Source organism: Vombatus ursinus, unplaced genomic scaffold, assembly GCF_900497805.2.
Source record: "Vombatus ursinus unplaced genomic scaffold, bare-nosed wombat genome assembly UNPS02009205.1, whole genome shotgun sequence".
Taxonomy (NCBI): Eukaryota; Metazoa; Chordata; class Mammalia; order Diprotodontia; family Vombatidae; genus Vombatus; species Vombatus ursinus.
Genome location: NW_020948983.1, coordinates 11738132 through 11765979, shown reverse-complemented (window position 1 = coordinate 11765979; position 27848 = coordinate 11738132). Strand labels below are relative to the sequence as shown.

Here is a 27848-nt window from a genome sequence, read left to right as displayed (position 1 = left end):
TCTCTCTCTCTCTCTCTCTCTCTCTCTCTCTCTCTCTCTCTCTCTCTCTCTCTCTCTCTCTCACACACACTTTTTTGGTGGGAAAGAGTAAGCACAGAATAAGCAGTCATGGATAGGTTGCAACACATTATCTTCTCCCCAAACTTCTTCCAGACGTCTCATTTCTCTGGAGGGAACCATCATTCTTCCAGTCCCCTAGGTTCTCTCCTTCTTCTTTATCCTTGATTCCTCATTTAATTGAAATTGCCCTCTTCAGAGTTGCTTAATTGTTGTCTGATTTTTTTTCCCCTGCTCATCTTTCAGCAGTATTTGACACTGTTAACCACCCTCTCCTGGACGCCTACTCTCCTCTCTGGGTTGTCCCAACATTGCACACTCTTGGTTCTCCTCCTAACTGGAGGAGTCTGTCCCTATTTCTCTATTCACTTAGCCACCATCCTAGTTCAGATTTATTACTTCTCACCTAGACTATTAAAATAGCCTTCTAACTGGTCTCCCTGCCTCAAATCACTTCCCAGTCTCTTGCTAGATTATCATCTATATCACATCCCTGATTGTACTCAAGGTCTCTGTTCTGGGCTCTCATCTTTTTCTATACTTTCTCACTTAATAACTTCATCAACTCTCATGGAGCTTAATTATCATTTTTATGCAGGTGACTCTCTGATCTAAAAATTCAGCCCTAGTCTCTCCTGAGCTCCAGTCTCACATCATGAACTACTTATTGGACTTTTTTTTTTTAAGGAACAAATTAGGATTTATTTTTTTTAATTAATTTATTTTTAGTTTTCAACATTCACTTCTACAAGATTTTGAGTTCCAAATTTTCTCCCCATCTCATCTCTCCTCCCACCCCAAGATGACATGCATTCTGAATACCCCTAATCTGCCCTCCCTTCTATCTCTTATCCCCTTCCCCTTCAGTTTTCCTGTGGGGCAGGATAGATTTCTATACCCCATTTCCTGTATATCTTATTTCCCAGTTGGATGTGAAAACAAATTTTTTTTTAACTTTTGTTTTTAGAATTTTGGGTTCCAAATTTTCTCCCTTCCTCCCTCCCCACCCACCCTCATTGAGAAGGCAAGCAGCTTGATACAGGTTATATATGTGTAGTCATGCAAAAACACTTACATAGTAGTCATGTTGTGAAAAACTAAGTGTATTTCCCTTCATCCTGTCTCACCCCCCATTTATTCTATTCTCTCTTTTGACCCTGTCCCTCCTCAGAAGTGTTTGCTTCTAATTACCCCCTCCCCCAATCTGCCCTCCCCTTTATCATCCTCCTGCTCTCTTGTCCCCTTCTCCCCTTTTTTCTGTAGGGTAAGGTAAATTATTGGACATTTCTAATTGGATGTCTCATAGACATTTCAAACACAACCGCATTATCTTTTTTCCTCAAATCTATCCATTCCCTGAACTTTCCTGTTCTGAAGTTTCTGAACTTCCAGAACTTCCAGAACTTCCATCACTCAGGTTCTCAGTCCTGGTATTCTCTTTTTCTCCTCACCCCATATATTTAATTAGTTGCCAAATCTTGTGATTTCTACCTCAGCAATATCTCTGACATCTGTCCCTATTTCTGTATTCATATGGCCACCATCCTAGTTCAGATTTATTACCTCTCACCTGGACTATTACAATAGCTCCCTAACTGGTCTCCCTGCCTCAAATCTTTCTCCACTCCAATCTATCTACACAGCCACCAAAGCAATCCTCCTAAAGTATAGCTCTAAGCATGTCACATCCCTACTCAGTAAAGTCCAGTGTTTCTCTATTATCTCTAGAATCAAGTAATATTTCATCTTTATCTTATCCTTTTTACTTTCAGTTTTTGTATGTTTTGTAACATGTAATTGTTAATATAGTAGTGCATGTATATAATTTATAAATAAGTATGTGTGTTGTACATGAGCAAAAAAATTTTTATTTGTTTATTTATTTTGTAGGGGTACAACCAAAATATTTTGGAGACCACTGAAATAGATGATGAATGCCATTTGGTCTTGGAGAAAGTGTGTTGCTTGCCAGTAATCTCTTTTATATCTAAATCTGTTGTCAGTTTTCTTAGCAAATAGTTTCTCCTTTGCACCTGATTTGTTAGTAATGTTCCATACAACTTGCATTAATAGCACATTAGTAGACAATGTATGTAAGCAAAATTAAGATAGTGTTGAAATTAAATGTTAGATCCTGTTTATGTGTTGTTCACATCCTCAGATACTTCCAATAGTATTCATTAAACATTGAGGGTGGTTTTCTTCTTGTGGTGATATTCTAGCTATTGAACCCCTTCATTGCCAAATCTAATGGCCTCTTCTCAAATTTCATCCTATTTGATCTGTCTTCAGTGTTTAACACAGTTGACCATCCTTTCTTCCTCAATCCTCTATCTAGGTGTTTGTGACACTGCTATCTCTCTGTTCTTCTTTTTGTCTTGTTCCATGTCAGTCTTCTTTACTAGATCATCACCCACATCGAACTCCTCAGTCCCTGTTTTGTGCCTTCCTCTCTTCTTTCTTTTTTACATATACTCCTACTTAAGGACCTCATCATTCTCCATGGATTTAATCATCACCTCTATGAAAATGACTCTCAGATTTATATATCTAGCTTTAATCTCTCTCCTGAGTTCTAGTCTCACATTACCAATGGCCTCTTGGATATTTTGAAATGGTTGTCTTTATAGGTATAGGTATCTCAAACTCAGCATGTCCAAAACAGTTCTCTTTCTCTCTTCCCTCAGAACACACCCTTCTTCCCAATTTCCTTATTTCTCTTAAGGGCACCACCATCAATCATTCCGTTCACTTTGGTTCGAAATCATGTTGTCATCCCCAACTCCTCATTCTCACACATCCCACACGTTGAATTATTTGCCACATATTGTCATTTCTACCTTCATAATATTTCTCACAGCCACTCTATATTCATGATTACAAACCCATTTCAAACTTTGATCACATATCTCCTGGACCAGGGGTGGGAAACCTGTGGCCTCAAGGCCACATGTGGCCCTCTAGGTCCTCAGGTGTGGCCCTTTGGCTGAATCCAAACTTCACAGAACAAATACCCTTAATGAAAGGATTTGTTCTATAAAACTTGGACTCAGTCAAAAGGCCACACCTGAGGACCTAGAAAGCCACATGTGGCCTCGAAGCCACAGGTTCCTTACCCCTGTCCTGGACTATTGCAATAGTGTCCTAATTGATCTCTCTGCCTAAATATCTTCACACATAGGCCAAAAATGGAACAGTGGTAATGAAAACTTTCTTATACCTTATAGGTGTAAATAATGGCTATTCTATCATTCAAGCTCTGATTTTGTGAGTTTTATCTATTTCAGCTTTTACTAATCTCTGTTGTTAACCTCATTCTCCTTCAGTCTCAATGGTATTTGAAAGCAATGATCAATAATTGAAAGCAGCTTATGTCTGTTAAGTTTTAATTAACCCTGGAGATGTAACTTCTCAGTTAGTACAAAGCAGTTTGTGGTATTTTCAATGTTTTCATTATTTCACAATTTGAGGAGAAAATTACTCAGCAAATCAAAATTTGTGTTTTTTAAGTTAAAGTATGCTGCTGTTACATCTTGGCATAATTTTTTGTATATTGTTTTATTTGTGGAACAATAGGCCTGGTAATTGAAAGAATGGCCATTTCATTGCTTATATTCCAGCTAGAACCTGCCAAGAATTTTAAATTGGGAAAGACTTTTCATAAGGAGTAACTTTTTGTAAGAAAATTTAGCATTCACATTCTCAGTACAGAAATAATACTTACCATATTCATTTGGAAGGAGCTTTGCAATAACAAAATAAGTTAAGATAGTGGTTAGTGGTCACTAAAGGCATTTCGTAAGCTGTCAAAGATGTATTTCTACTCTAACCTCAAAAATAGCTGCTGAGGGAAAAGGATCTCACCATTGCTTTGGGCAAGAGAGAAGAAACAAAGCTCTGCTCCTAGTGCTTGCACAGATAAGAATCCTCCCAAACTCTTCTTCCTTGAAATCCATGCCTACTAATTGAGATGGCAAGTGTGTTCTTTTTAAACTTACGGTTAAAAATTAACTGCTTTGCCACATCCTAAACCTTTTTCTGATTTCACTCAAGTTTTTAACTCTCACCCCCTCCTCAAATTACCTTCTATTTAGTTATTTCAATACCATATTCTCCCCTCTCCCAGTAAAATATAAACTATTTGAAGGGCAATTACTGTTTTATTTTTGTAACTTCAGCACCTAGTGTTGTGTTTTGCACATTGTAGAAACAATAAATATTTGTTGACTTGAATTGCTTGGAGGCAGTTTTGAGCAAAGGGTGGGACATGATAGGTGGAAAAAATAGCAGTAGATTTGTCTGAAGACTTAGGACCAAATCTGAGCTCTATTACTTTTTTCCTAGGTGTACTTGGCACATCACTCTCCCTTCTCCAGACCTCATCTGTAAAATGAGGGTGTTAGATTAGGAGATAGTATAATGTCTATTCTAATTTTAGATCCTATTAACAGCTTTTGGATTTTTAGCTTCCTATTTATGGAGGAAAAGGAATAGTATTGAATTAAAAATAGCAAAAAGATCCTCAAATTTACTGTCATCTAGAAGATGGAGAAAGGGGACTGATAAGAATTAATGTTTCTGATGCTTATCTGAGCATTTGTCTAATGAGAACTTCCCACATCCGGAACATATGGAGTGACTGGATCAAGGACAAAATGGCTAAGAAGTGGTCAGAACCCTCTCAGAAAGACAAATCTCAAATGTATGTTCATTGAATCATAGCATTTTATTGGTTGGAAAGGACCTTAATAGAAAATTTAATCCAAAAATCTCCAACCAGTCAATGATAATGAAGTCAAACCAAGTCATTTGTGGGCTAGCAACCAGCAATATGGAGCCCTACTTGCTAAATATATCCAAGAAATGCTGGGAGGAGTTATGTGAACAACAACATAGCCTTCTCTCTATCACATGCAAAGTAAATCAGGAAATGCTTCCCAACAGTTGCCAATGACAATCCATCTGACTGATTTATGGGTATTTTCAACATGAAAGGGGGCAATTCTGACAGCTTCTAATTTCTTTCCTTTCTTTGTCAGAGACTGCTGCTCACTTTAATAATTGTTCTATACATGTACAGAAGCAGGTGTATACCACCATGACCATTGTCATTCCCCTCTCCCCCAATTCCTCAGTTATTTTCACTTTAGGAAAATGATGTAAATCACCTGCTGAAAAATATCGAGGACCCCTGATTTAGTTCAACTCCCTTAAATAAAAGAACTAAAGTCTAGAGGGTTTAAGTGACATAGTGGTGAGTTAGTAGCAAAGCTAGAATTTGGCATGTAAGTGTTGAAGCCTTACACAGTAGCATAAAACACAGATTTTTGACAAAATAAAATGCTTATTCTTATTAAAAACATTAGAAAGCATAGAAATAAATGGAGCTTTTCTTTAAATGGTAAGTAGAATCTAAAACCAAGAGCTATCATCTGAAATGATTATAAACTAGAAGCATTTCCAACAAGAAGAGAGGTGAAACAAAGATGTCCGTTATCATTATTATTTAATATTATACTAAAATTCTGGCTAGAGCAGCAAGACAATAAAAAGAAATTGAAGGAATAAGCATAATCAATGAAGAGACAAAACTATCACTTTTTGCAGGTGATATGAAAGTATACTTAGAGAATTCTAGAAGTTCACTATAAAGAATCAAGTAAGCACAGTGTTTGATCAACCCAAAGATCCATTTATTAGGGCACAAACTTGTTATTTGACAAAAACTGCTGGGAAAACTGGAAAATAATCTGGTAGAAACTAGGGATAGACCAACATCTCACATTGTATGCCAAGATAAGCTCAAAATGGATACATGATTTAGATATAAAAGATGATATCATAAGCAAAATAGGGGATTATGGAAGAAATTACCTATTATATCTATGGCTAGAGGAAGAGTTCATGCCCACGCAAGAGATAGAGAGATTCTCTGGGGGCAAAATGGATAATTTTGATTACATAAAATTAAAAAGTCTTTGCACAAACAAAAGTAATGCAGCTAAAATTAGAAGAAAAGTAGGAAACTAGGAAAATTTTGCAGCAAGTTTCTTTGATAAAGGTTTTGTTTCTCAGATATATAAATAACTGAGCCACAACTCCAAAAGACTCATGATATAAAATGCTGTCCATCTCCAGAAAGAGAACTGATGGACTCAGAGTGCTAATTGAAGCATATTTTTTTCCTTTTTAAAGATTTCTTGCTTTTTCCCCCCAATCACATCTAATGCAGAGATATATTTTGCAATATGTTTTTTTTTTTAATTTGGCTGAATGTTTTATTCTGCATTTAGATGTTTCATTGTAAATATAGCTTCAAATATATTCTTTTTTAAAATTTATTTTAATTTATCAACAATCACTTCTATAAGCATTTGAGTTTTAAATTTTTCTCCCCCTCCCTCCCCAAGACAGCATGCAATTTGATGTAGGCTATATATATACATTCCTATTATACATATATTCACATTACTGATGGTGTAAGGAATAATTAGAACTAAGAGGAAGAACCACAAGAAACAGAAAACAAAACAGAAGAAAAAAATAGCAAATAGTATGCTTCGATCTGCATTCAAACTCCATAGTTCTTTCTTTGGATGTGGATAGCATTTTCCATCATGAGCCCTGTGGAGATGTCTGAGATCCTTAGCTGAGAAGACCTAAGTCTATCAACGTTAGTCCTCGCACAACATGGCTGTTACTGTGTACTACATTCTCCTGGTTCTGCTCACTTCACTGAGCATCAGTCCATACAAGTCCTTCCAGATTTTTCTGAAGTCCACCTGCTCATCATTTCTTATAGCACAATAGTATTCCATTACATTCATATACCACAACTTGTTCAGCCATTCCCCAGTTGATGGGCATCCCCTCAGTTTCCAATTCTTTGCCACCACAAAAAAAGCTGCTATAAATATTTTTGTACATATGGGTCCTTTTCCCATTTTTATGATCTCTTTGGGATACAGCCCTAGAAGTGCTGTTGCTGGGTCAAAGGGTATGCACATTTTTATAGCCCTTTGGGCATAGTTCCAAACTGCTCTCCAAAATGGTTAGATCATTTCACAACTCCACCAACAATGTATTAATGTTCCAATTTTCCCACATCTTCTCCAACTTTTATCATTTTCCTGTTTTACCATGTTGGCCAATCTGATAGGTGTGATGTGGTACCTCAGAGTTGTTTTGATTTGCATTTCTCTAATCAATAGTGATTGAGAGCATTTTTTCACGTGACTATAGATGGCTTTACTTTCTTCATCTGAGAACTGCCTGTTCATATCCTTTGACCATTTATCAGTTGGGGAATGACTTGTATGCAATATATTTTGTAGGTATATGTATAATGTGTATCATATTTCTTGCCTTCTCAGTGGGTGGGGGAGCGGTGAAGAAAGGGAGTTTTTTTTTTTTTTTGTTTTGAAGAGTAAAGTCATTTAAGGCAAGGCAAATAACCTCATCACACTTGGGTTCTTTCTATTTATTTAAAGATATATTTAAGATAGTTATTTCAGAACTTCAAGATAACCTTACATTAAATGAGGGAATGAAAAAATACATAGAGCACTTACTATGTATCAAACACTGAACTAAGCACTGGAGGTACAAATATAAAAGTTAAACTGACCCTGCCCTCAAAGATCTTTATTCTAATAAAGGGAGAACACACATATAGGAAAGTGATGGCCAGGAAGGAATATTTTGGTTTGGGAAGTCATGGGAATAGTGAGCAGAGCCATAAGGTGGTTGATTTACACACCCTATCCAGTAGCAATGAAGCTTGAGATTAACTGATAAAGAATTAGGACCATATTTTGAGCAAATCATAGTAAATTATTTTGTCTAGAGATGCATAGGAAAGTTTTTGATTTGAACTTAAGTGATGTCCAAGGCAAGTTTAACCTTAGTCAAATACAATGTGCCTTAATTTTCTATGCATTTTAATAACATTTTGCTAAAGGAAAACTTTTATTGTAGTCTTTTAGCTCTCCCTATATTAATTATAGGTCAGTAGGAGTAATGACTATTCTTAATGTTCTTCAGTGATTCTCAAATATTTGGGGTCTGTCAACAGCACAATAAGGGATCCCATAACCATCTCTTCTATCTGCTAGTTTTTTTACCCCTAGGGGAAAAATCCATAACAATGAAATAATATCAGGATTTTACTAAGTATCCTAAGTACAATGATAAACCCACAATAGCCACAAATGTATGGCTATATTGTAATATAAGTAACTCTTCAAAAGATTATAGAGGAAGAAGGAAACCAAGACTCTAGAAGGTTGGAACATATACAAGACAGTCTCAGGACTTAAACCTAAGTCTCCTGATTTCCAGGCAGGTGTTCTTTGCACCACATGCTACTCTGTGGATTACAATTGTATTACAAGGATAGATTGGTAAGACTTTCCCTAGATATGGATAAGATAGTGCAGTCAGAAAATACACATTCTAGAATATTATCTAAAGGAATAGAAATATATGGGTATGAGAAATATATGAGTTTAAATACCATCCTTACTAAACTTCATATATTAATAAATATTTCTTAATCTAATTCAAGTTGTTCTTACATTGCTTTAAGGAGAAACCTATAACTTTTCAATATCCAAAGTGTGAGATAGCTTACTTATGACAGTTTAATTTCTTCAATACTTCTTTGGAACTTGGTGTCAAAATTCCTTAAGTTCCTGCTTACAAATTATAAAAGACAAAGCATTAATTTACATTGCCTCCCTCATTTCTTTGTCCTTCCTCCCTTCATCCCTCCTTCTTCCTTTCTTTTTTCTTTCCTTCATTCCCTCCCTCCTTCCTTTCTTCCTTTTTCTTCAAGGACAGTTGCTTCTCAACTTAATAGAATTTTTCGGTTCTATGTACTTTTTTCTGTTCCTTGTATTTAATTTCAGCTAGAACAAAAGCAATCACTGTCCTTTATTTGGGCAGATAGGCAGGAGGCTAGGATCTGTGGAAAAGCCAGTAATGATCTCTACCAATCAAGAGGTAAGTACAGTGGAGTCTATCACATCAGCACATTTAACTTAATTTAATTCAATTATATCTGTTGAGCAAAAGAAAAAAAGAACCACAATTTAACTAAATAGTACAGATCTCTATTGTCATTCCTTTCAGAATATTTCCCAGAATGAGTGTTGATAATAGACATGAACCTATGAGAATCAAAGGATGCTTTACAAAAAGTATATGGTACCTGAACTAAGCCTTGAAGGAATAGGATTCAGAAAGGCAAAGGTGGGGAGGGCTTGAACCAATTCACAGAAGCAAAAGATGCCTGCTGAGTTCTGGGAACAGCTAGTACCCATTTTTAATTAGAGCTATACAGTGTCGTCTTCACAGTCCCACTTGCCTTCTCTCCTCCTATTCTGCTTAAACCTTAGCCAGGCTCTCTTTTTTTTTTAATTTCTATTTTTTATCAACTTATAGGCTCATGGATTTAGAACCAGAAGGGACATCAGAAGCTATCTAATCCAACTTCTTCATTTAAAAGATGAGGAAATTTACCCAGAATCACATAATGTCATAAATGAGATTTGAAGTCATGTTCTCTGACTCCAGAGCCAGTTGGAATCAATTCTGTCATGAAGAGGGGTATAAACACACACCAAATATCATCAGAATATATGGTTACAATCATTTCAAGGAATTGTTCTGGGCTCTGGGGATAGGATATGAAGGCAAAAATGAAACAGTCCCTGCCCTCGAGGAGCTTACATTCTATTAGGGGAGACAAAATGTACATTTATATGTACATACATGCTAGTTACAAAATGAGTACAAGGTAATTTGGGGGTGAGAAAGGTGCTAGCAGCTGGGAGCGGGGAATCAAGAAGTACTTGTAGAAGGTGATTCTTGAGATAAATTTTTAAAGAAACTAGAAATTCTAAGAGACAGAGGCAGAGAGTACGATATAGGTGTAGGAATAGCCAATGAAGGGACACAAAGATGGGGGAGAGAGTTTTTATGTACAAGCAACAACAGGAAGGCAAGTTTGACTGGTCTGAAGAGTGTGTGGAGAATAATGTGTACGGAGGCCAGAAGCTTCCAGTATTACTTACCTTCTGCATTTGGAAAAGCACATTTTGGGTATTAATAAATGTCAGTGGAGTTGGATTTTTTTTTAAATGATTTCCTAGCCAGGAGTTATATGACATAAAAGTTTAACCACATGAAATTTAGCCTTGCATCTCTAATGTTGCTTATGATTTTTCCTACTATGGCTATATTAAGTAACATTCCTTAACTTCAGATAGTTTTAAAAAACAAAAGCAAGGTATGGCTAAAAAAAATCATAATCTCATTTGAAATCATGTTTCTTTTGTCATGTTGAGATCCCTAAGAATAATGTATTTCAATAAATAGCTTTCATTCAGATTTCTAATGTTGATTGAACATACCCACACATTGACTGGGAAAATGGGCTTCTTATTTCTGAATGATGTAAGACTTGGGTACATTCTTAAGAACGTCTGTGTTATAGGATTTTAATTCCCTGTTGGAGGGTATATATTATAGATGTTTTTGTTTTCATCAGTCAAATAAAAAGAACATTGTGCTTCCCAGATATACAGTATAGAGACATATAAAAGCTGTGACCTACATGATACCCTCAAAAAGCTTGAGAATGCTTTCATCATTCTCTAAAGCTGACATCGGTATGTGCTCTATATGGCCTCCAACACTAGTCTATCATCAAAGCCTCTCCTTCTAGAAAGGACTAACTACTTAGATTTCTCTTAACATTCATACTTTAATAGGTTCTCAGTTTAATGTAATCTTGAACAGAACTCCATTATTTGCATACATTTTATCTATGTTAACTGCCATTAGACTAACGTGTGTCCATTAATTCTAAGGATTTTACAATTAAAGTGGTTCAGATGATTTTTTGAAACTAGCATACTAGCTGAATCCTATTTTACTAATATGATAATGTCTTTCACAAGGTGATAATATGAATATATTAAATATAACTTTGTATGGAATAGATTCATTCAGTGTTGCATAGTAATACTAAGTATTACTATACTGTATATACTATGTATACTATATATACTATAGTATATTCATACAGTACCCTAAGGATAAAAAGTGATTTATATTCATTCTAATTATTTTACTCATTTATACTCATTATTTCATTTTATAACTATCTTATTTGATCTTGCAACAATTTTATATAGTGCAGATTTTATCGGCTCCATTTTATAGCTGAGGAAAACAAGAGCTAGGCCTCGGGGAGTAAAGTGCCTTGCTCAGAGTCACAGAGCTGGTAAATGACAAAGCAGGGTTTGAACCTATAGCTTCTGACTCAAGTCCAATATGCTGTATATTACACATCCCTGCTTCTCTCTCAGAGAAATCTAAATTTGCAGTGCACATCTGTGAAATATTCCTTCCCATTTCTGTCTCTGCCCATCACCCTTCCTCTTTTTTCCTTTCTCTTTCTTCTTACTCCCTCTTCACCTTCGAAATCACTCTGGTCATAATTTTGAATTTCTGAGCTGTTTCATCCATTTGTGTCATAAACTTATGATTGTTTAAATATATTCTTATTGCAATTATAAAAACTTATAGACAAGATTTATTAAAATAAGCTTTATTTAGGCTTTAAATATTTTTCTGTAAAATATCCTCTTTAGGAAGAAGTTCATCAAATCAACAAAATATTTTTTTGGCATTAATGTTGAAGCCTGCTTTTTTTTTTATCTTCAAATAAAAGAAGACCATATAGGATTTTTTTTTAAAACAAAATATAATGATAGTCATAGTTGGTTCTTCAGACATGACAGAGTTATAAGGAGGATCAAATCCAGAATTTAGGCCATTTAAAGTGTCAGCTGGAAATGGGTATGTTTGGAATCAGTTGTTCGATCCATAGAATCTTACAATCACTTCCTCTCTTTCAGATCATGACAGCAGTCCCATGTCAAACTCTGACCCTTTACCCAAAGCAAGGACAACTATTATCGCTAGACTGTTTCCAGAGACAGTGAATATAACTGCAGATCAGAATTACAGATGTCATACATCTGTTTATATATGTGTCTTGGAGGATATATTCACAGCATCATTGAATTTTGGAGTTTGAAGAACCTTCAATATCTAGCCTAATTCCATTGTATAAATGGATAAAGTAAGGCTTAGAGAGGAAAAATACTTAAGACAAAGTCACACAGCTAGTCAGCAGAAAACCTGGGTCTAGAACCCAGTTCTTCCAGTTCAGTTTCCTCAGAAGGCAGTATAGTATTGTGGAAAGGAAGTTACAACAAAGATGTATGAACTTGATAAATTAATGATTTAATTGGTAAAGGTATTCCTGCACAACTCCTGTATTCCTTCTAATCCTGTGGGTTCCTATTCATGGTTTCCCATAGATCTTCCACAGAAAATCTTACTCAGTGTACTAGAAGGATTTCTCTTGTCCTTATAGTGTATTAGAGATACCAGTGTACCAATAGGTCTGTCCATCATTGTCTCTTATTCTCGCTTAACAAATGCCCCATATCCTTTTCTGGTCTCACATATATCTCATCTGCAAATCACTGTTGGTAACTTGCTACAGTCTTTAATGCCCACCATTCATATTTCCATTGTTCTTTAGATACTACTGAAATTGTGGTATCCAACAATTCAGAGCCACATAGTATCAATAAGAGAATATTAGTATTATTAAGAAGGATTTGCATAACACATGCTGTTTGAAAACATTGAAAGCATTGAATGGTGTCCCAAGCACAATACTGTATAATCTCTTCCTGCTACTCAATTTCATGCTGAATTCATCCTTGTATTGCACTTGTCCAAAAAAATAATCAAACACTTGCTTCACTCACAGTTTGAATTTTCTAGGATACTAATTTAATTGCTATTCTCCCAACTCTGCATTTTCACTGGCTATCGCACATGACAGGAATACTCTCTCTCCTCATTCTCTGCCTCCTGGCTTCCCTGTTTGTTTTTTTTTTCAAGTCTCAGCTAAAATCCCACCTTCTGCAAGAAGCCGTTCTCAGTGCCCCTTAATATCTATGCCCCCCCTCTGAAATTTTCTCCAATTTACTCTGTATGTACTTTGTCTGTACATAGTTGTTTATACATTGTTTCCCCCATTAGGATGTCAGCATCTTGAGGGCAGGGACTGTTTCTGTCTTAATTGACTGGGTGACTGACTGAATTGTTCCTGTCTTTGTTCAAATTAAACCTGGCTTCAGCAAGAAATTTTACAAAGGAAAAGTTTCTCAATAAATGCAAAACTGATTAAATATTTCTCCTTGCTCTGGTGTGTAAAGACTAGTGCTCTGTTAGGACCAAGGGCCCATTAAAATTGTTTTTATAAAGTTTATTCATGTCTCCCAGGACAACTTCTCATTTTACTGTCCTTGATTTGAAGAAATTGTTATGTAAGCCCATTTTGTGTTCCATAACTACTCCCGGATTGTTCACAGTGAAAAATGTTTTGCACTTACCACTAACACAATCCATGCTTTTTCCTTCAGAGACAATCTGGTTACTCAGATAAACTACTTAAAATATTTCCTTCTCTGGAAGCCGGGATTCATGGTGTGTTAGGAAATATAACTAGAGCACAGACTATGCATACTACATTATTGATTTCTTTACATGGTTTACATCAAGTTAAATCATCAATTTTGCCATTTCTGTTACTATAGAGCTTGAGGGATGAGGAGCTATGTTAAATAATGTCAGAGACCTCAGGGGAGAATTCATTAGACCATCCATGTGTAAAAGAGTTGAAGAAAGGGTTAATTTTATGAAATTTATGAATAATTGGTAGTAGAGAGTTATAAAGAGTTACTAGACTTTATTAGAATTAGTTATAAATTCTTTTACAAATTGTAGGCTTGTTATCAATACTAATAGCAATTGTTTTATCTTTGTGAAAGCTAAGAATGAACAAATAGTAAAAGAATCACATTACTTTTTAGGCTCATCTATGTATGTGAACAGTTTAGGGACCTAAACATATTTTCTGTGATACTCACTGACCTATTTTTTAAAAGAAACTATTTAAGAAAAATTTGCTTCTGAGGAATAGAGCCATGACTGTCTTTGTTTTAAAATGTAATTTATTTGTATTTTGAACCTAAACACAAATGAAATGGGCATTTCTACATAGATAGTAAAACAGAAAGAGAAGATTGTACATGAGACTGCAGATATCCATTATGTGCAGCTTGCTTTTTAAAAAGTACATAAGAGGGGATGTGGGAAAACTGGGACATTAATGAACTATTGGCAGAGTGGCGAACTGATCCAACCATTCTGGCGAGCAATTTGGAACTATGCCGAAAGGGCTATAAAACTGTGCATACTCATCTCTGATCTAGCAATAGCAATACTAAGTCTGTATCCCAAAGAGATCAAAAAAGAGGGGAAGGGACCTACATGTACAAAAATTTATAGCAGCTTTTTTTGGGGTAGCAAAGAAATGGAAATTGAGGGTATTGCCCATCAATTGGGGAATGGCGGAACAAGTTGTGGTATATGATTGTTTTGGAATACTATTGTGTTAAAAGAAATGATGAGCAGGTGGATTTCAGAAAAACCAGTTAAAACTTACATAAACTGATGCAAAATGAAGTGAGCAGAGCCAAGAGAACATTGTACACAGTAACAGCAACATTGTGGGGCGGAGCCAAGATGGTGGAGGGAAAGCAGTGACTGTCTTGAGCTCTCTCCCAAAGCCCTCCAAATACCTAAAAAAAAGGCTCTAAACAAATTCTAAAGCAGCAGAACCCACAAAAAGACAGTGAAACAAAATTCCAGCCAAAGACAGCCTGGATGGCTGATCATAAAGGTATATCGTGCTGGGCGGGGAGAGGAGCGCAGTTCGGCGTGGGTGCGCAGGCCACAGCGACCCTGGAGCAGGCCTCAGAGGACTGAATCGTGGGCAGCTGTGGTGGTTTCCAGACTTCTCGACCCATGAACGCCAAAGACAGGAAAAGTCTGTGAGTGCAGTGAGAGAGGAGCTAAGTCCCAGCCGCATGTGTCGAGTGAGGGCCGCAGCTTTTTCCTGAACTTCCAGCCCACAGACTGAGGGGGAATTTAGTGACTGATCAGAGGGGGATTGCATGGATCTGTTTGCCAGTGCTGAGGCAGGAAGCCCTTGCTTTACCCGTGCTTGGATCTGGGTCACAGTTCTGAGGGGCGGTCCTGGGCGTCCTGGGGTGAGGAGGAGTGCTGGTGCGGTGGAGCTTGTGGCAGTGGAGAGGAAACACCTCGACCCTTATCAGACCACCTTGGAAGAACTGAAAATTTACAGGTCCCTAGAAGTACCTCTGAAAACAGCTGTATAAACCCCCAAAGCTTGGGACAGTACACTCTTCACATTGGAAGCAGACTTTTACCTTAACAAAGAGTTTAAAACTCAAGTAATTGGCCGGGATCATGAGTAAGCAGCGCAAAAAGAGTCAGACTATATTATCTTACTTTGGTGACAAAGAAGATGAAAACATACAACCAGAAAAAGACAACAAAGCCAAAGCTCCTACATCCAAAGCCTCCAAGAAGAATATGAATCAGTCCCAGGCCTTGGAAGAGCTCAAAAGGGATTTTGAGAAGCAAGTAACAGAAGTAGAGGAAAAACTGAGAGTGATGCAAGAAAATCATGAAAAACAAGTCAACAGCTTGCTAAAGAAGACCCAAAAAGTACTGAAGAAAATAACACCTTAAAAAATAGCCTAACCCAAATGGCAAAAGAGGTCCAAAAAGCCAAGGAAGAGAAAAATGCCCTAAAAAGCAAAATTGGCCGAAACAGCAACATTGTACAGTGATCAACTGTGAATGATTTAGCTATTCTCAGCAAGGCAGTAATCTAAGACAATCCTGAAGGATTCATGATGAAAAGTGTTCTCCACTTTTGGAGAAAGGACTGATAGTCTCAATGCAGACCGAAGCATACTGTTTTTCTCTTCTTTTTTTTTTTTTGTTCAAGTTTTCTTCCACAAAATGACTAATGTGGAAATATGTTTTACAAAATTGCACATGTATAACCTATATCAGACTGCTTACTTAGTCTCAGAGAGGAGGGAGAGAGGAAAAGAATGTGGAACTCAAAATTAAAAAAAAAAAACAAATATTAAAATTTGTTTTTACATGTAACTGGGGGAAAATTATTTTTTTAAGTATATAAGAAATTCAAACTATAGCTTTCAAAGCTTCTCTCTGCTTCTTCTGGCCTCCCATCTGGTCTCTGTTATATATTTTTTAAAAGATGCTTCAGTGACTCTCTGTTGTTGTTTACCCTTCATCTCCTCACCCCTTTTTCCTCTGTACCTTTCAAAAAGAACAGAAAAACAAAGACCTTGTAATAAATATTCAGAGTAAAACTAAAATTCTCACATTGACTGTGGCTGGAATTGTTTTGTAAAGCTACCTACCAAAGAGCAATTTGGAATTTTTTGGTTAAATTTATTCAAACTAGCTTGAAAGCTTACTGGGAGAGCTATTATTAGGAAGGTAATTTAGAAACAAAGACTTTCTCAAAGATAATTGACTTAAAGACTGATCCCTATAATGTTTGGTAACTCTCTTTCCTACCTCCTACCTCATACTCTGTCTCATGACACTTTGGTGAGGTTGTTATCTGATGGGGTTTATGAAGTATGATATGTTTATTTTAACATCAGTGTGGGATAAAGATGAGATTTTCTTCTCTAACGCATACTTCAATACAAAATCTTTTAGGGAAAGGAGTCTCTAGTAGGGAAACACCAATAGCTGCTAAAGTCCAGTAGGATAACACGTAATTTTCATACTCTATACATGATACATATTTGAAAAATTTTACTTTTGTGATAAACATAGTTGCTATTCAGTATTATAGAAAACCCCCATTAAATTACCAGAATCAATAGAGAACATTAAACTTGCTAAGAAATTACTATATATGGTTGTTTTTTGCTTGCTCTCTCTTTGTGTGTGTGCACACGCGTGCACATAGACACACAGAGCTATTTCTAAATGCAAATTCTAGATGGGCACAACTGAAAGCTGAAAGTAGACATCCCCTGACATATAACCAACCCAAAATAGCTCACTTGAAAGGGCCCTTTAGTAACCCTTCACTTATGTCAACTACATATCCCTGATTTTCTTATACAGTCCCAACTTCAAACATGTTGTTCTATTGTCCTTATATTCTAGCATCCCAGAAATTCTAATATTTTGGCATATATGGTATTCATCCACACAAGGTAGCACAGACAGGAACTCCCACAGAGTGATGGAGGGACACAGGCCGCTACAGATAAAAGCCTTGAGTGGCTACCTCCCTAGACTTTGGGGGGGCTTATTGACCTTAAACACTGTGTACTAGATTTGACCTGGACTCGGTGTTGTCTTGTTCAATCCTTTGGATTGAGAACCAAGCACAAAGTTTTCTGAACTTGAGGTCAGAAATCATAGATTGAAATCTGACTCTATTAGTTTTTTTTAATTTTTTTTAATTTTTATTTTTTTAAATTCAGTTTTAGTTCAGCTTCAAGTTATCTCCATCCTCCTACCCCTCCTTGCCTATTGAAAAGGCAAGGAAAGTAAGACTCGATATAAATAAGTATAGAAGTGCAAAACAAATTCTTAAATTAGTCATGTCCACAAAAAAATTAATAAAGGAAAATATGTTTCAGTTTGTACTCTGAGTCCATCAGTTCTCTATCTGTGAGTGGAGAGCGTGTTTCATTATGAATCATTTGGAACTGTGATTGGTCATTGTATTGATTAGAGTTACTAAGTCTTTCAAAATTAATTTTCTTTACGATATTTTGTTATTGTATACATTGTTCTGGTTCTACTCACTTCACTTTGCATCAAATCATAGAAATCTTCTCAAGTTTTTCTAAAACCACCCTCTTCGTCATTTCTTACAGCCCAATAGTATTCCATCACATTCATATACCATGATTTGTTCAGTCACTCCGCAACTGCTGGGCATCCCCTCAGTTTCCAGTTTTTGCCACCACAGAAAGAGCTGCTATAAATATTTTTGTACATTTGGCTCCTTTTCCTCTTTCTTTGATCTCTTTGGGGGGTATAGATCTAGTTTAGCTATGTAATCTTAGGCAAGTCATTTAACTTCTGTAGACCTCTGTGTTCTCATCTGTAAAATGGGAATAATAAGAGCACAAGTCAGAATATTGGGGTTTGAATCTTGCCTTTGAGTCTTACTACTTTCTAGTAGTACAGAATCTTTGAGGGGGAGCAAGGGGAAGAGCCTTTTGTAGTCCATCGTTTCTTTTAAAGTGCATTGTGAACAACAGCACTATATAAACATCAGCTTTTATTATTAAGAGGAACAAGTTCATGTCTTGCTTACTCTTTAGCATTTCCCTTGATTAGCCCCCTCCCCCCACCACTAAACATATTCTTGTCTCCATTGTACAATGGACTGCCAACCCCAGACCTATACATGGAAACCATCCACTGCAGGAACTTCCCAGTGTCTGAATAGCAAGGAAATGCCAGGCTACAGGGGAGGGTGGGAGGACACTGAGGGAGCAGCACATGGCCTAATGAGCACTGCTCCTGGTCAAGCTATTAAGTCTCTGAGAAATTTATGGTCTGAGGAACTGGACATCTTCCTAGAATAGCTGGGACTTAGGACGAGACCAGTGCAGTGTTGTTGTTTTGCTATAAGGGGTAGGGAGGGGATACTCATTTATATAGTGTCTGTTATATACCAGGCACCGTGCTAAGCATTTACAAATATGATCTCATTTGATCCTTGAGACAACCCTGTAAGGTAGATGCTATTCTTATCCCCATTTTATAGTTGAAGAAACTGAGGAAACAGGCTAAGTGACTTGCCCCAGTTCACATAACCAGTAAATATTTCTGAGTCTGGATTTGAACTCAGGGCTTCCTGACTCTAGGCCCAAAGCTCTATCCACTGCACCACCTGGCTGCCAAAGCTGTAGCAGTTGCTAGTCCTTAACCACTGTTGCCAACACCACCACCACCTCTACCACTCCCTTTGCAGGCCAGTTTTAAGTATCTCCTGAAGGATACTATTTCCAAACATAAGAGTCTGCTAGCTAGAGCAGGTATGTGGCAAATGCAGAGTCCTTTTGTCCAAGATAATGTAACTGTTCTGCAGAATAAACTAATTTTTTTTTATTGGCTGTAGAATTCATCATCGTCCAAGACAGCATCCCACAGGGAGGAGTTGGTAAAGGTGCTGCTGCTCTGCCATGATAAACCAATAGCTAGGTACCATACAATGTGGTATTTCATCTTTTCCATCTTGGCATTTAAAGTCAATCAACAAAGCATTTCAGTTAATAACCATTTGTTGTTGTTGTTATTCAGTCCTGTCCAAGTCTTTTGGGGTTTTCTTGGCAAAGATACTAGAGTGGTTTGCCATTTCTTTCTCTAGCTCATTTTACAGATGAGGAAACTGAGGCAAACAGGGTGAAGTGGCTTGCCCAGTGTCATACAACTAATAAGTATCGAGACCAGATTTGAATTCAAGAAGATGAATCTTCTTTTTCAAGCTCTGTGCTTTATCCACTGCACCACCCTATGTCAGGTACTGTGCCAAGTGCTGGGAATACATATACAAGCAAAAAGTAAGAGTCCCTGGCCTCAAGGAGATCACATTCTAATGGGGAAAAATCACACATGAGAAGAAGCTGAAAGAGGGGGCATGGTAGAGAAGTCGAATATAGCAGCCTGGTTGCATACAGCATGTCATTTTCCAACTACATCCTTTTGTGTGGGCTGTCCCCCATGTCTGGGATGCACACCTCCCTCCACCTCTGCCTTTACAAACCCTTACTTCCTCCAAAGCTCAGATCAACTGCCCTTTCCTACTGTTAGTGCTCTCCCAAAATGTATTTGTTATATATGTTTTTTGTATTTATTTATGCGTAAACCTGTTGTTTCCTCCAGTAGGAGGAAACAAAAAATGATGGGGAGAGGAGAGTGGCATGTAAGTCTAAAAGGCCATCTGGAGAGGAGTGAGATATGGCTGGTCTGAGCACCATCTTTAAGGAGGAGTTCTGGGAGAAGCCAGCCAATGAAAAAGGCAGAGGCCCAGGGAGCATGGGGAACTTCCAAGGTGTGAAGCTTTGAAAGTCTTGCACAATGTGGCTCTGGTCTACTTTTCTGGACGTATTTAACATTATTTCTCTTCATTCACTGAATAGACCAGCTAAATTTGCTCTTTATTATGAGTGGCTAAGCTGGCACAGTAGATAGAGTACCCAGCCTGAAGTCTGGAAGATTTATCAGTTTGATGTTTGCCTCAGTTCCTCATCTGTAAAATGAGTTGGAGAAAGAAATGGCAAACCACTTCAGTATTTCTGCCAAGAAAACCCAAATGGAGTCACAAAGAGTTGGACATGACTGAAACAACTCAACAACAACAATAACAAAAGACTGTACTCTGTGTCAGCCCAGGGGACTGCCCATGATAGCTAATAGCTAACATTTATATAGCATTCACTCTGTGTCAGGCACTGTGCTAAGTGCTTTACAATTATCTCATCTGATCCTCACAACAGCCCTGAGAGGTAGGTACTATTATTATGTCCATTTTACAGATCACACAGCCGGTAAATGCCTATGGGCATTTTTTGATCTGAATGAAACCACATCTCTATTATTATGATCCATAGTAATACTTTTTGCATTCTTGATAGATTAAACGGCTTTATTTAATAGGTTCACTTCACTCCAGTGGCAATTTGCCAGCACACTAAAATGAAAGTTATTTCAGGATTTTCAAATGATTCAACAAATTCCTTGGAAAATGAACATTGTGAGTAAATTAAAAGGGGTGTGAGTAGGGGTGTGTGTGTGTGTGTGTGTGTGTGTGTGGGTGGGTGTGTTTGTTTGTGTTCGCATATAGCCAATGAAGTGATATGTTTTGCTTGACTATGCATATTTGTTACAAAAAATGTTTTTCTTTTCTCCCATTCTTTCAAAGGAGTGTGGAGTAATGGGAGGGAGAGAAAATATATTTCTCTTAAGTAAAAGAACGAGAGCTGAGTGGTGCTACAAATGAAGTAACCATGTTGTTAGTTTTGCTTAATTATTCTACTTTGTTACAAGAGACTCATAGAGTGGGGATAATCTGGAAATGCTGGTTATGTAAAAATAAAACACATCATTAAAACTTTTTAAAAAATGAAAAAGATCTGGGTTTTAGTGGACAACAAGCTCAATGTGATTCAATAGTGTGATATGAAAGCCCAGAAGCTTAGTGTAATCTTAAACCGTATATGAAGAGGTATCTAGGTCACATTTCAAAGCAACAAAAATGGTGAGTGGTCACTAAATCATGCCCCATGAGGACTAATGAAAAGAAATAGTGATGGATGTTTAACCTGGAGAAGAGAAGACTTAGAGAAGAATGTGATAACTCTCATTGAGTATCTGCAGGGCTGTCATATCAAAGAGGGGCCATACTTGTTTTGCTTGGTGCCAAGGAGAATAACTAAGAGGGATTGATGAAAGCTGCAAAGAGGTACCTTGAGGTTTGACATAATGAAACACTTCCTAGGAATCTGAGTTCTTTCAAAGTGTGTCTGATGCAAAGGCCATATTTGAACTCAGGTATTCCTGACTCCAGGCCAGGTGCTCGATGCACTGTGCCCCAAAGCTTCAAATGTTGATAAGGGTTGGATTCTCATTGACCTATTACCAGTTGTGTTTACATATGTGTATACCCATATGTGTCTGTTTTCACTCCCTCCCATCTTCCCTTCTCCCCCCCCTTTTTAAAAAGATGTTTAACAACTATATATACTTAAAACAAAACAAATTCTCACATTACCACCTCCAAAAATATGTCATTCTCTTGAGTCCATCACTTCTATTTCAGAAAGTGGATAGTATGATTCACCATTGCTGGTCCCTGCAGGGATCAGAATTCCTAAGTCTTTCAAACTTGTTTGTCTTTACAATGTTGTTAGTGTATAGTTCACACAAGTTTTTCTGAAACCATCATTAATTCTTTTAATGCACGTATCAACTCAGAACATATATGCAAAACTCGTATTATAAATCACTTAAGCATTTATTAAATGACTGTTACGTTCTAAACCCTGTATTCGTTGTTGGGTACACAGGTAACACATTACTCATCTCCTATTGATTTTCAGTGTTTTTCTTCTTGTAAAACCATCAACATTTTCTTTGTAAATTTAGCCACTATATTATTCTCTGCATATATATTCAAAATCAATATGCTCTCATTATTATTGGTGTCTTTAGCACAGTGCCTAGCATGTAGTAGGTGCCTACTAAATGTTTTATTGATTGAGGCATGATTTAATTTCCTTTTTTTATTCCTTTTAATGCTTTCTGATTTGAAATTCAAGTATTATCTTTGCAAATCAAAAGTTTTCTTAAGCTAACTAAAGTATGGTGAATTTTAGGGTACTTTTTCCACTTATTTCTGGGTACATTTTTTCATATTAGATATGTTTCCTGAACTTTGTGAGTGAGCAAATAATAAAAGCCCATGGAACAAGCTCTGTGGATTTTGCTTGTCTCCATTAGCTTCTCTTTCTACCTGGACCAGATATTTGTTTACCCTGTCCTGAAAACTCTACTCTGTACCTCTCCATTGATGACTTTAAAACTTCCACTGGCTTTTGATTACAGCTTTCCTTTCAAGAAGGTGGGACTCCTACCTTGTTATAAATTACTTCTTTCTGCTTTGACTTGTATTATCCTTTGTGAATTTTTGAAAAAGCTACTTAACTGAAAAATAGTAACTGAGAGAATCCAGTAAAAGTGCAATATAATAAAAATATACATAAACCACAAAAGATTGGGAGCCACCAAATATGGAGACTCATAAGCCAAGAAATATTGTAATTATTCATGAAAACATATATATCTTCAGAATCCTAGAAGCTCAGGTTTGGAAAGGACCTCAGATTTCATCTAATCCAGCCCTTACCTGAACAAGAATCTCCTCTCCTCCCTAATAAGTGGTCATCCAGCCTTGACTTGAAACAACTTTACCAAGGAGGAAAGTCTGATGAAACCCTTTGCATCAGGCACACTTTGAAAGAACTCAGACTCCTAGGAAGTGTCTCCTTATATCAAACCTCAAGGTACCTCTTTGCAGCTTTCATCAATCCCTCTTAGTTATTCTCCTTGGCGCCAAGCAGAATAAGTATGGCCCCTCTTTGGTATGACAGCCCTGCAGATACTCAATGAGAGTTATCACATTCTTCTCTAAGTCTTCTCTTCTCCAGGTTAAATATCCATCATTATTTCTTTTCATTAGTCCTCATGGGGCATGATTTAGTGACCATTCACTATTTTTGTTGCTTTGAAATGTGACCTAGATACCTCTTCATATACGGTTTAAGATTACACTAAGTTTCTGGGCATTTATATCACACTATTGAATCACGTTGAGCTTGTTGTCCACTAAAACCCAGATCTTTTTCATTTTTTAAAAAGTTTTAGTGATGTGTTTTATTTTGACATAACCAGCATTTCCAGATTATCCCCACTCTATGAGTCTCTTGTAACAAAGTAGAATAATTAAGCAAAACTAACAACATGGTTACCTCATTTGTAGCACCACTCAGTTCTCGTTCTTTTACTTAAGAGAAATATATTTTCTGTCCCTCCCACTACCCCACACCCCACTGAAAGAAAGGGAGAAAAGAAAAACATTTTTTGTAACAAATATGCATAGTCAAGCAAAACATCACTTCATTGGCTATAAGCAAATACATACACACACACACACACTCACACCCCTTTTAATCTGCCCACAATTCTCATTTTCCAGGGAATTTGTTGAATTATTTGAAAATCCTGAAATAACGATTTACTTTAGTGTGTTGGCAAATTGTCACGAAATGAAGTGAACTTATTAAATAAAGCCAATGTTTAATCTATCAAGAAAACAAAAAAGTATTATTTGTGGATCATAATGATATATTTTTGTTCAGGTTTTGTTCAGATCAAAAAATGCCAATAGAATTATAGATATTATCTATGGTCTTTTACAGTTTCAATAATATCCTAATTTTCAATTTTATAATCACTGTTTTCTTTCACAATTCTACTTGGCAATTAGTTGATTCCATTATCATGATTTAGCTGCTTGTTTTCATCAGCTTCCAAAACATAGTTTGCAGTTTAGTGTCATTACCTAGGAGATCTTCACAAAGATAGAACTTGATCTGATTTCATCTGAGAAACTGCTGTATTTAAGGATGTTGCCATCATTACTAGAAGGACAGGAAGCATTCTATGCTTGTATTCTTTAAGTTAGATTTTGTAATGACCTTAGTACACATCTCCCATTTCTCTTTTTCTTGATATAGGTGACAAGAGGAATTGACAGCCTTGAAGCATGAGTTCAGATGCTAATCCAGAAGTGATCACGACTCCTCCCCCTCCCAGCATGCCTCATAAAGAGAGGTATTTTGATCGCATCAATGAAAATGACCCTGAATACATTAGGGAAAGGAATATGTCTCCAGACTTAAGACAAGACTTCAATATGATGGAGCAAAGGAAGAGAGTCACTCAGATCCTGCAAAGTCCTGTGAGTCAAAGCAATTTAAAGAAACTATAGTTTTTCTTCCTGCCTAGGAACCTTTGACCTGTGGAGGTGGAAAACCCAAAATGCCCCATTGAAAAAGGAAATCAGGATGAGGATGGGTGTGAAGGAAGTTCCAGTGGCCCCCAATCCTTTCAGAGAAGCAGACAGCTAATTTATATGTTTGGCTTGTAAAGACTTAAGAACAAACTAGCATTCACTAGGCATTACTTTTTCTTGTGAATTTTCTGGGTGCTATGCTTCATTAGATAAGTACAAAAGCAACTAGTGAGCTCAAGGACATTGAGCTCAGGCTGGGAAATCACTGAAGTGCAGAAAGGCATGACTGATCTAGTAGGAATCAGGACCTTGGTGAAATGCAGCTTACGCACAGATGTCATCCTTCATGTGGTTACCTGGATGTTCAGAAGGGGGTTGGAGAAAGGCATGAGAGAGGGGAAGGAAAAGATAATTTTGTAATCTAAAACCTATTTTTATAAAACAAAACTCCCAGCCTGACTAAATTGATTTTAAAAGCATACTAACCTATAATGAGGCAGGGTAGAGGTCAGTAGAGATCTGGGCTTAGTCAGGAAGACCTGGGTTCCAGGGCTGCCTCTAACACATACTAGATATGTGGACCTTGGCAGCTCATGTAATTGCCCAGTGCCGTGGGCACTTAATACTAAAAATTGTAGAAAAAAGGAGGATTTGCATTATTTTCTCTCTCTAAATAACACTATACCCATGAAATCAGAAGTCCAGCCCCTCTCATTAACAGGCTGTAATCCTGTCTTTGAGACAACATCCAGATTGTCTGAATGATCTCTAAAAGAATTGTTACTGTTGCTCTAACCTCAGAGTAAAATCACAAAGGCCATGTGTTGGTTGTGAAGGATGAGAGAGCAGCCTAATTGAACATGATTGAAAAGCCACAGTAGTGCAGAGAATGCACATACTTTCTCCACAGGTGATAGAGGGATCATGGAGTCTCAGCATGTTTTCACCACAGGCTCCAACACAGCTCAGGTGGTTCTTGGATGAACCCTTTTGTTTGTGACTCAGTTTTCTGGATAACGATGATATCAGTATTTAAACTTTCAAGTACTGTATTGTAAAGGATTGCTCAAATTTGTTAATGCAGTCAGACTGGCTTGTTATGTGCACAGTGAACTCAAAACAGCATTCATAATGAAGTTAGCATGGTCCTAAGGCGTCATGCAGTGCTTATGGTCATGTGAAGCCCATTGTGGGAATATTGGATTTCTAACTGATATTAAAATGAGTATGCAGACATTGAGATGTTCAAGGTGACTGTAGTAAATTATTTCTCTTACTTCCTGTGGGTGAAATCGCAAAATTTGAATCAAAAGCAGACTGGGGATTCGCCCCCCCAAGCAACTCGTGCATGCAAGTGACTCAGACTAATAGCCACGGGGCCTGCTTGTAAAGGGAGCAGCAAATACTTGAAGGTTCCAGAAGTGGAACACTTCAGGGAAAAGATGAGCTTTTCAGTTTGAACATTAGTTCTTCTAGCCTCACATAACAGTGCAGAGCTTAGACAAATGAGATTTCTAAAATAAAAGAATAAGGACAAAAAGAGAATTCAGGAGTGAACAAATATCTGGATTTTTTTTTTTAAATAAGTTGCACCTTTTCTATTTAGGAAATACTACAATGGTGTATTAACTTTGTTCATCATCATCAACTGAATTCAAATAGCTCTGATGGCAAGAAGAATAAACTGTATTAACCAATCTTGAGTGGCAAATAGTAACAACGTAACTTAAAGAAGAGTGACTTGAGAATCCTTACATATTGAGGTTATTTATGAAATACACTTAGAATAGATGATTGACCCCTAGTTATATGTGAGAAAATAAAATTTGTGTAAGGAAACTTGTGCCTTTGGAGCCATTATTTTGTCCTGCAGTTTAGTGGATGCAGAATCAGCAAAGAGTTCTCACCTCATTGCTAGCTTTCTCCTACTTACCTACCTAGGCTCTGACTCTGACAAGCAAACCATTGAATTTTTATTTTGTTTTCCTCATTTGCAGATTGGAAGGTCCTGCTGATAGAGAGCTGGGCCAGCCTCAGAGCTCAAAAATCGGGTTCAGGTAGCACCTCTGACTCATAATGGCTTTGCAACTCTGGGCAAATCACTTAACCTCTTAATAGCCTAGGCAACTCTCTAGGACTATAAATTGCAGAGAAGGAGCCAATTTGCATTGGTAGAGAGACTTTCTTCGGGAGGAATTCCCTATGCCAAGGAAATCACAGGTTCTCTTTCCCTCCACTATTTGCAAATTGGCTTAACAATATTGGTTATCTTTACACTCACTGGAGATGAAAAAATAATGGCTTAGATCAGTCTTCCAGATCTTCACTTTCCAGCTGGCCTTGTGAAGTGAATCATTTTTTGCCAGGTGACTAGTAAAGAATAAAAGGTGCCTGTATTTTGATATCACCTGAGGGAAGAAAAGTAGGCAGTGATTTAATTTTTTAAAATAAATTATAGGCAGATAATTCTTCTAAATCCTGACCAGTGAGTCTAAAATATTGTGCATGAGACCTTTGGGAAAAAGTGTGCTACATTTTTAGATCTCTACCTTAATATTATGATAATAATAATAGCAGCTAGCATTTATAAGCACTTTAAGGTTTGCAGAGTGCTTCACATATGTTATCTCACTTGATCCTCACAACAACCGTGTGAAGTAGATGCTTTTATTATCCCCATCTTAAAGATAAGGAAGTTGAGATAGAGAGAGGTTAAGTAATTTAATTAAATTTAAATAATTTGCCCAGAGTCACACAGCTACTAAATGTCTGAGAAAGGATTTGAACACTGGTTTTTCTGACATCAAGCCCCACACTGTATCCACTATACCACCCATGTGCCCCTAAGTATACTAATATAGAGTAGTAAGTCATAATAACCTTGAGTCCTGTGAGGTATCTCCTCTTTAATGATCTTAAGTGATGGAAGTGGATCCACAAAGTGCATTCTTAGCTCTGGAGCCCTGGGTTCAAATCCTCCTGAGTAATACACTGATTTGGTTGACAGAAGTCTGTCCCTGAAGAAGCTTTGTTTTCCAAATGTTTTCCCTTTCATCATTCTAAAGGGATAATTGATTGTTGTTGTTGTTTGCTTTTTTGCTTTTTGCCAGATGAGGAGGATTCAGTGGAGATTTCTTAAACGAGCTGTGATACTGGATGAAGTCAAATATGTGAC

At 37.0% G+C, this 27848-nt stretch overlaps 1 protein-coding gene across 8 annotated transcripts in view; it reads left to right on the top strand.

Moving 5' to 3' along the window:
- Positions 1-27848, top strand: part of ADD3 (adducin 3) — a 159199-nt gene that overhangs the window by 105756 nt on the left and 25595 nt on the right. For all 8 annotated transcript variants that reach the window (XM_027851580.1, XM_027851582.1, XM_027851585.1 and 5 more), the window contains one exon: positions 24396-24619. In XM_027851580.1, coding sequence (XP_027707381.1) covers positions 24425-24619 — 195 coding nt within the window. In that variant the 5' untranslated portion in view covers positions 24396-24424. The remainder of the gene's footprint in view (positions 1-24395; positions 24620-27848) is intronic.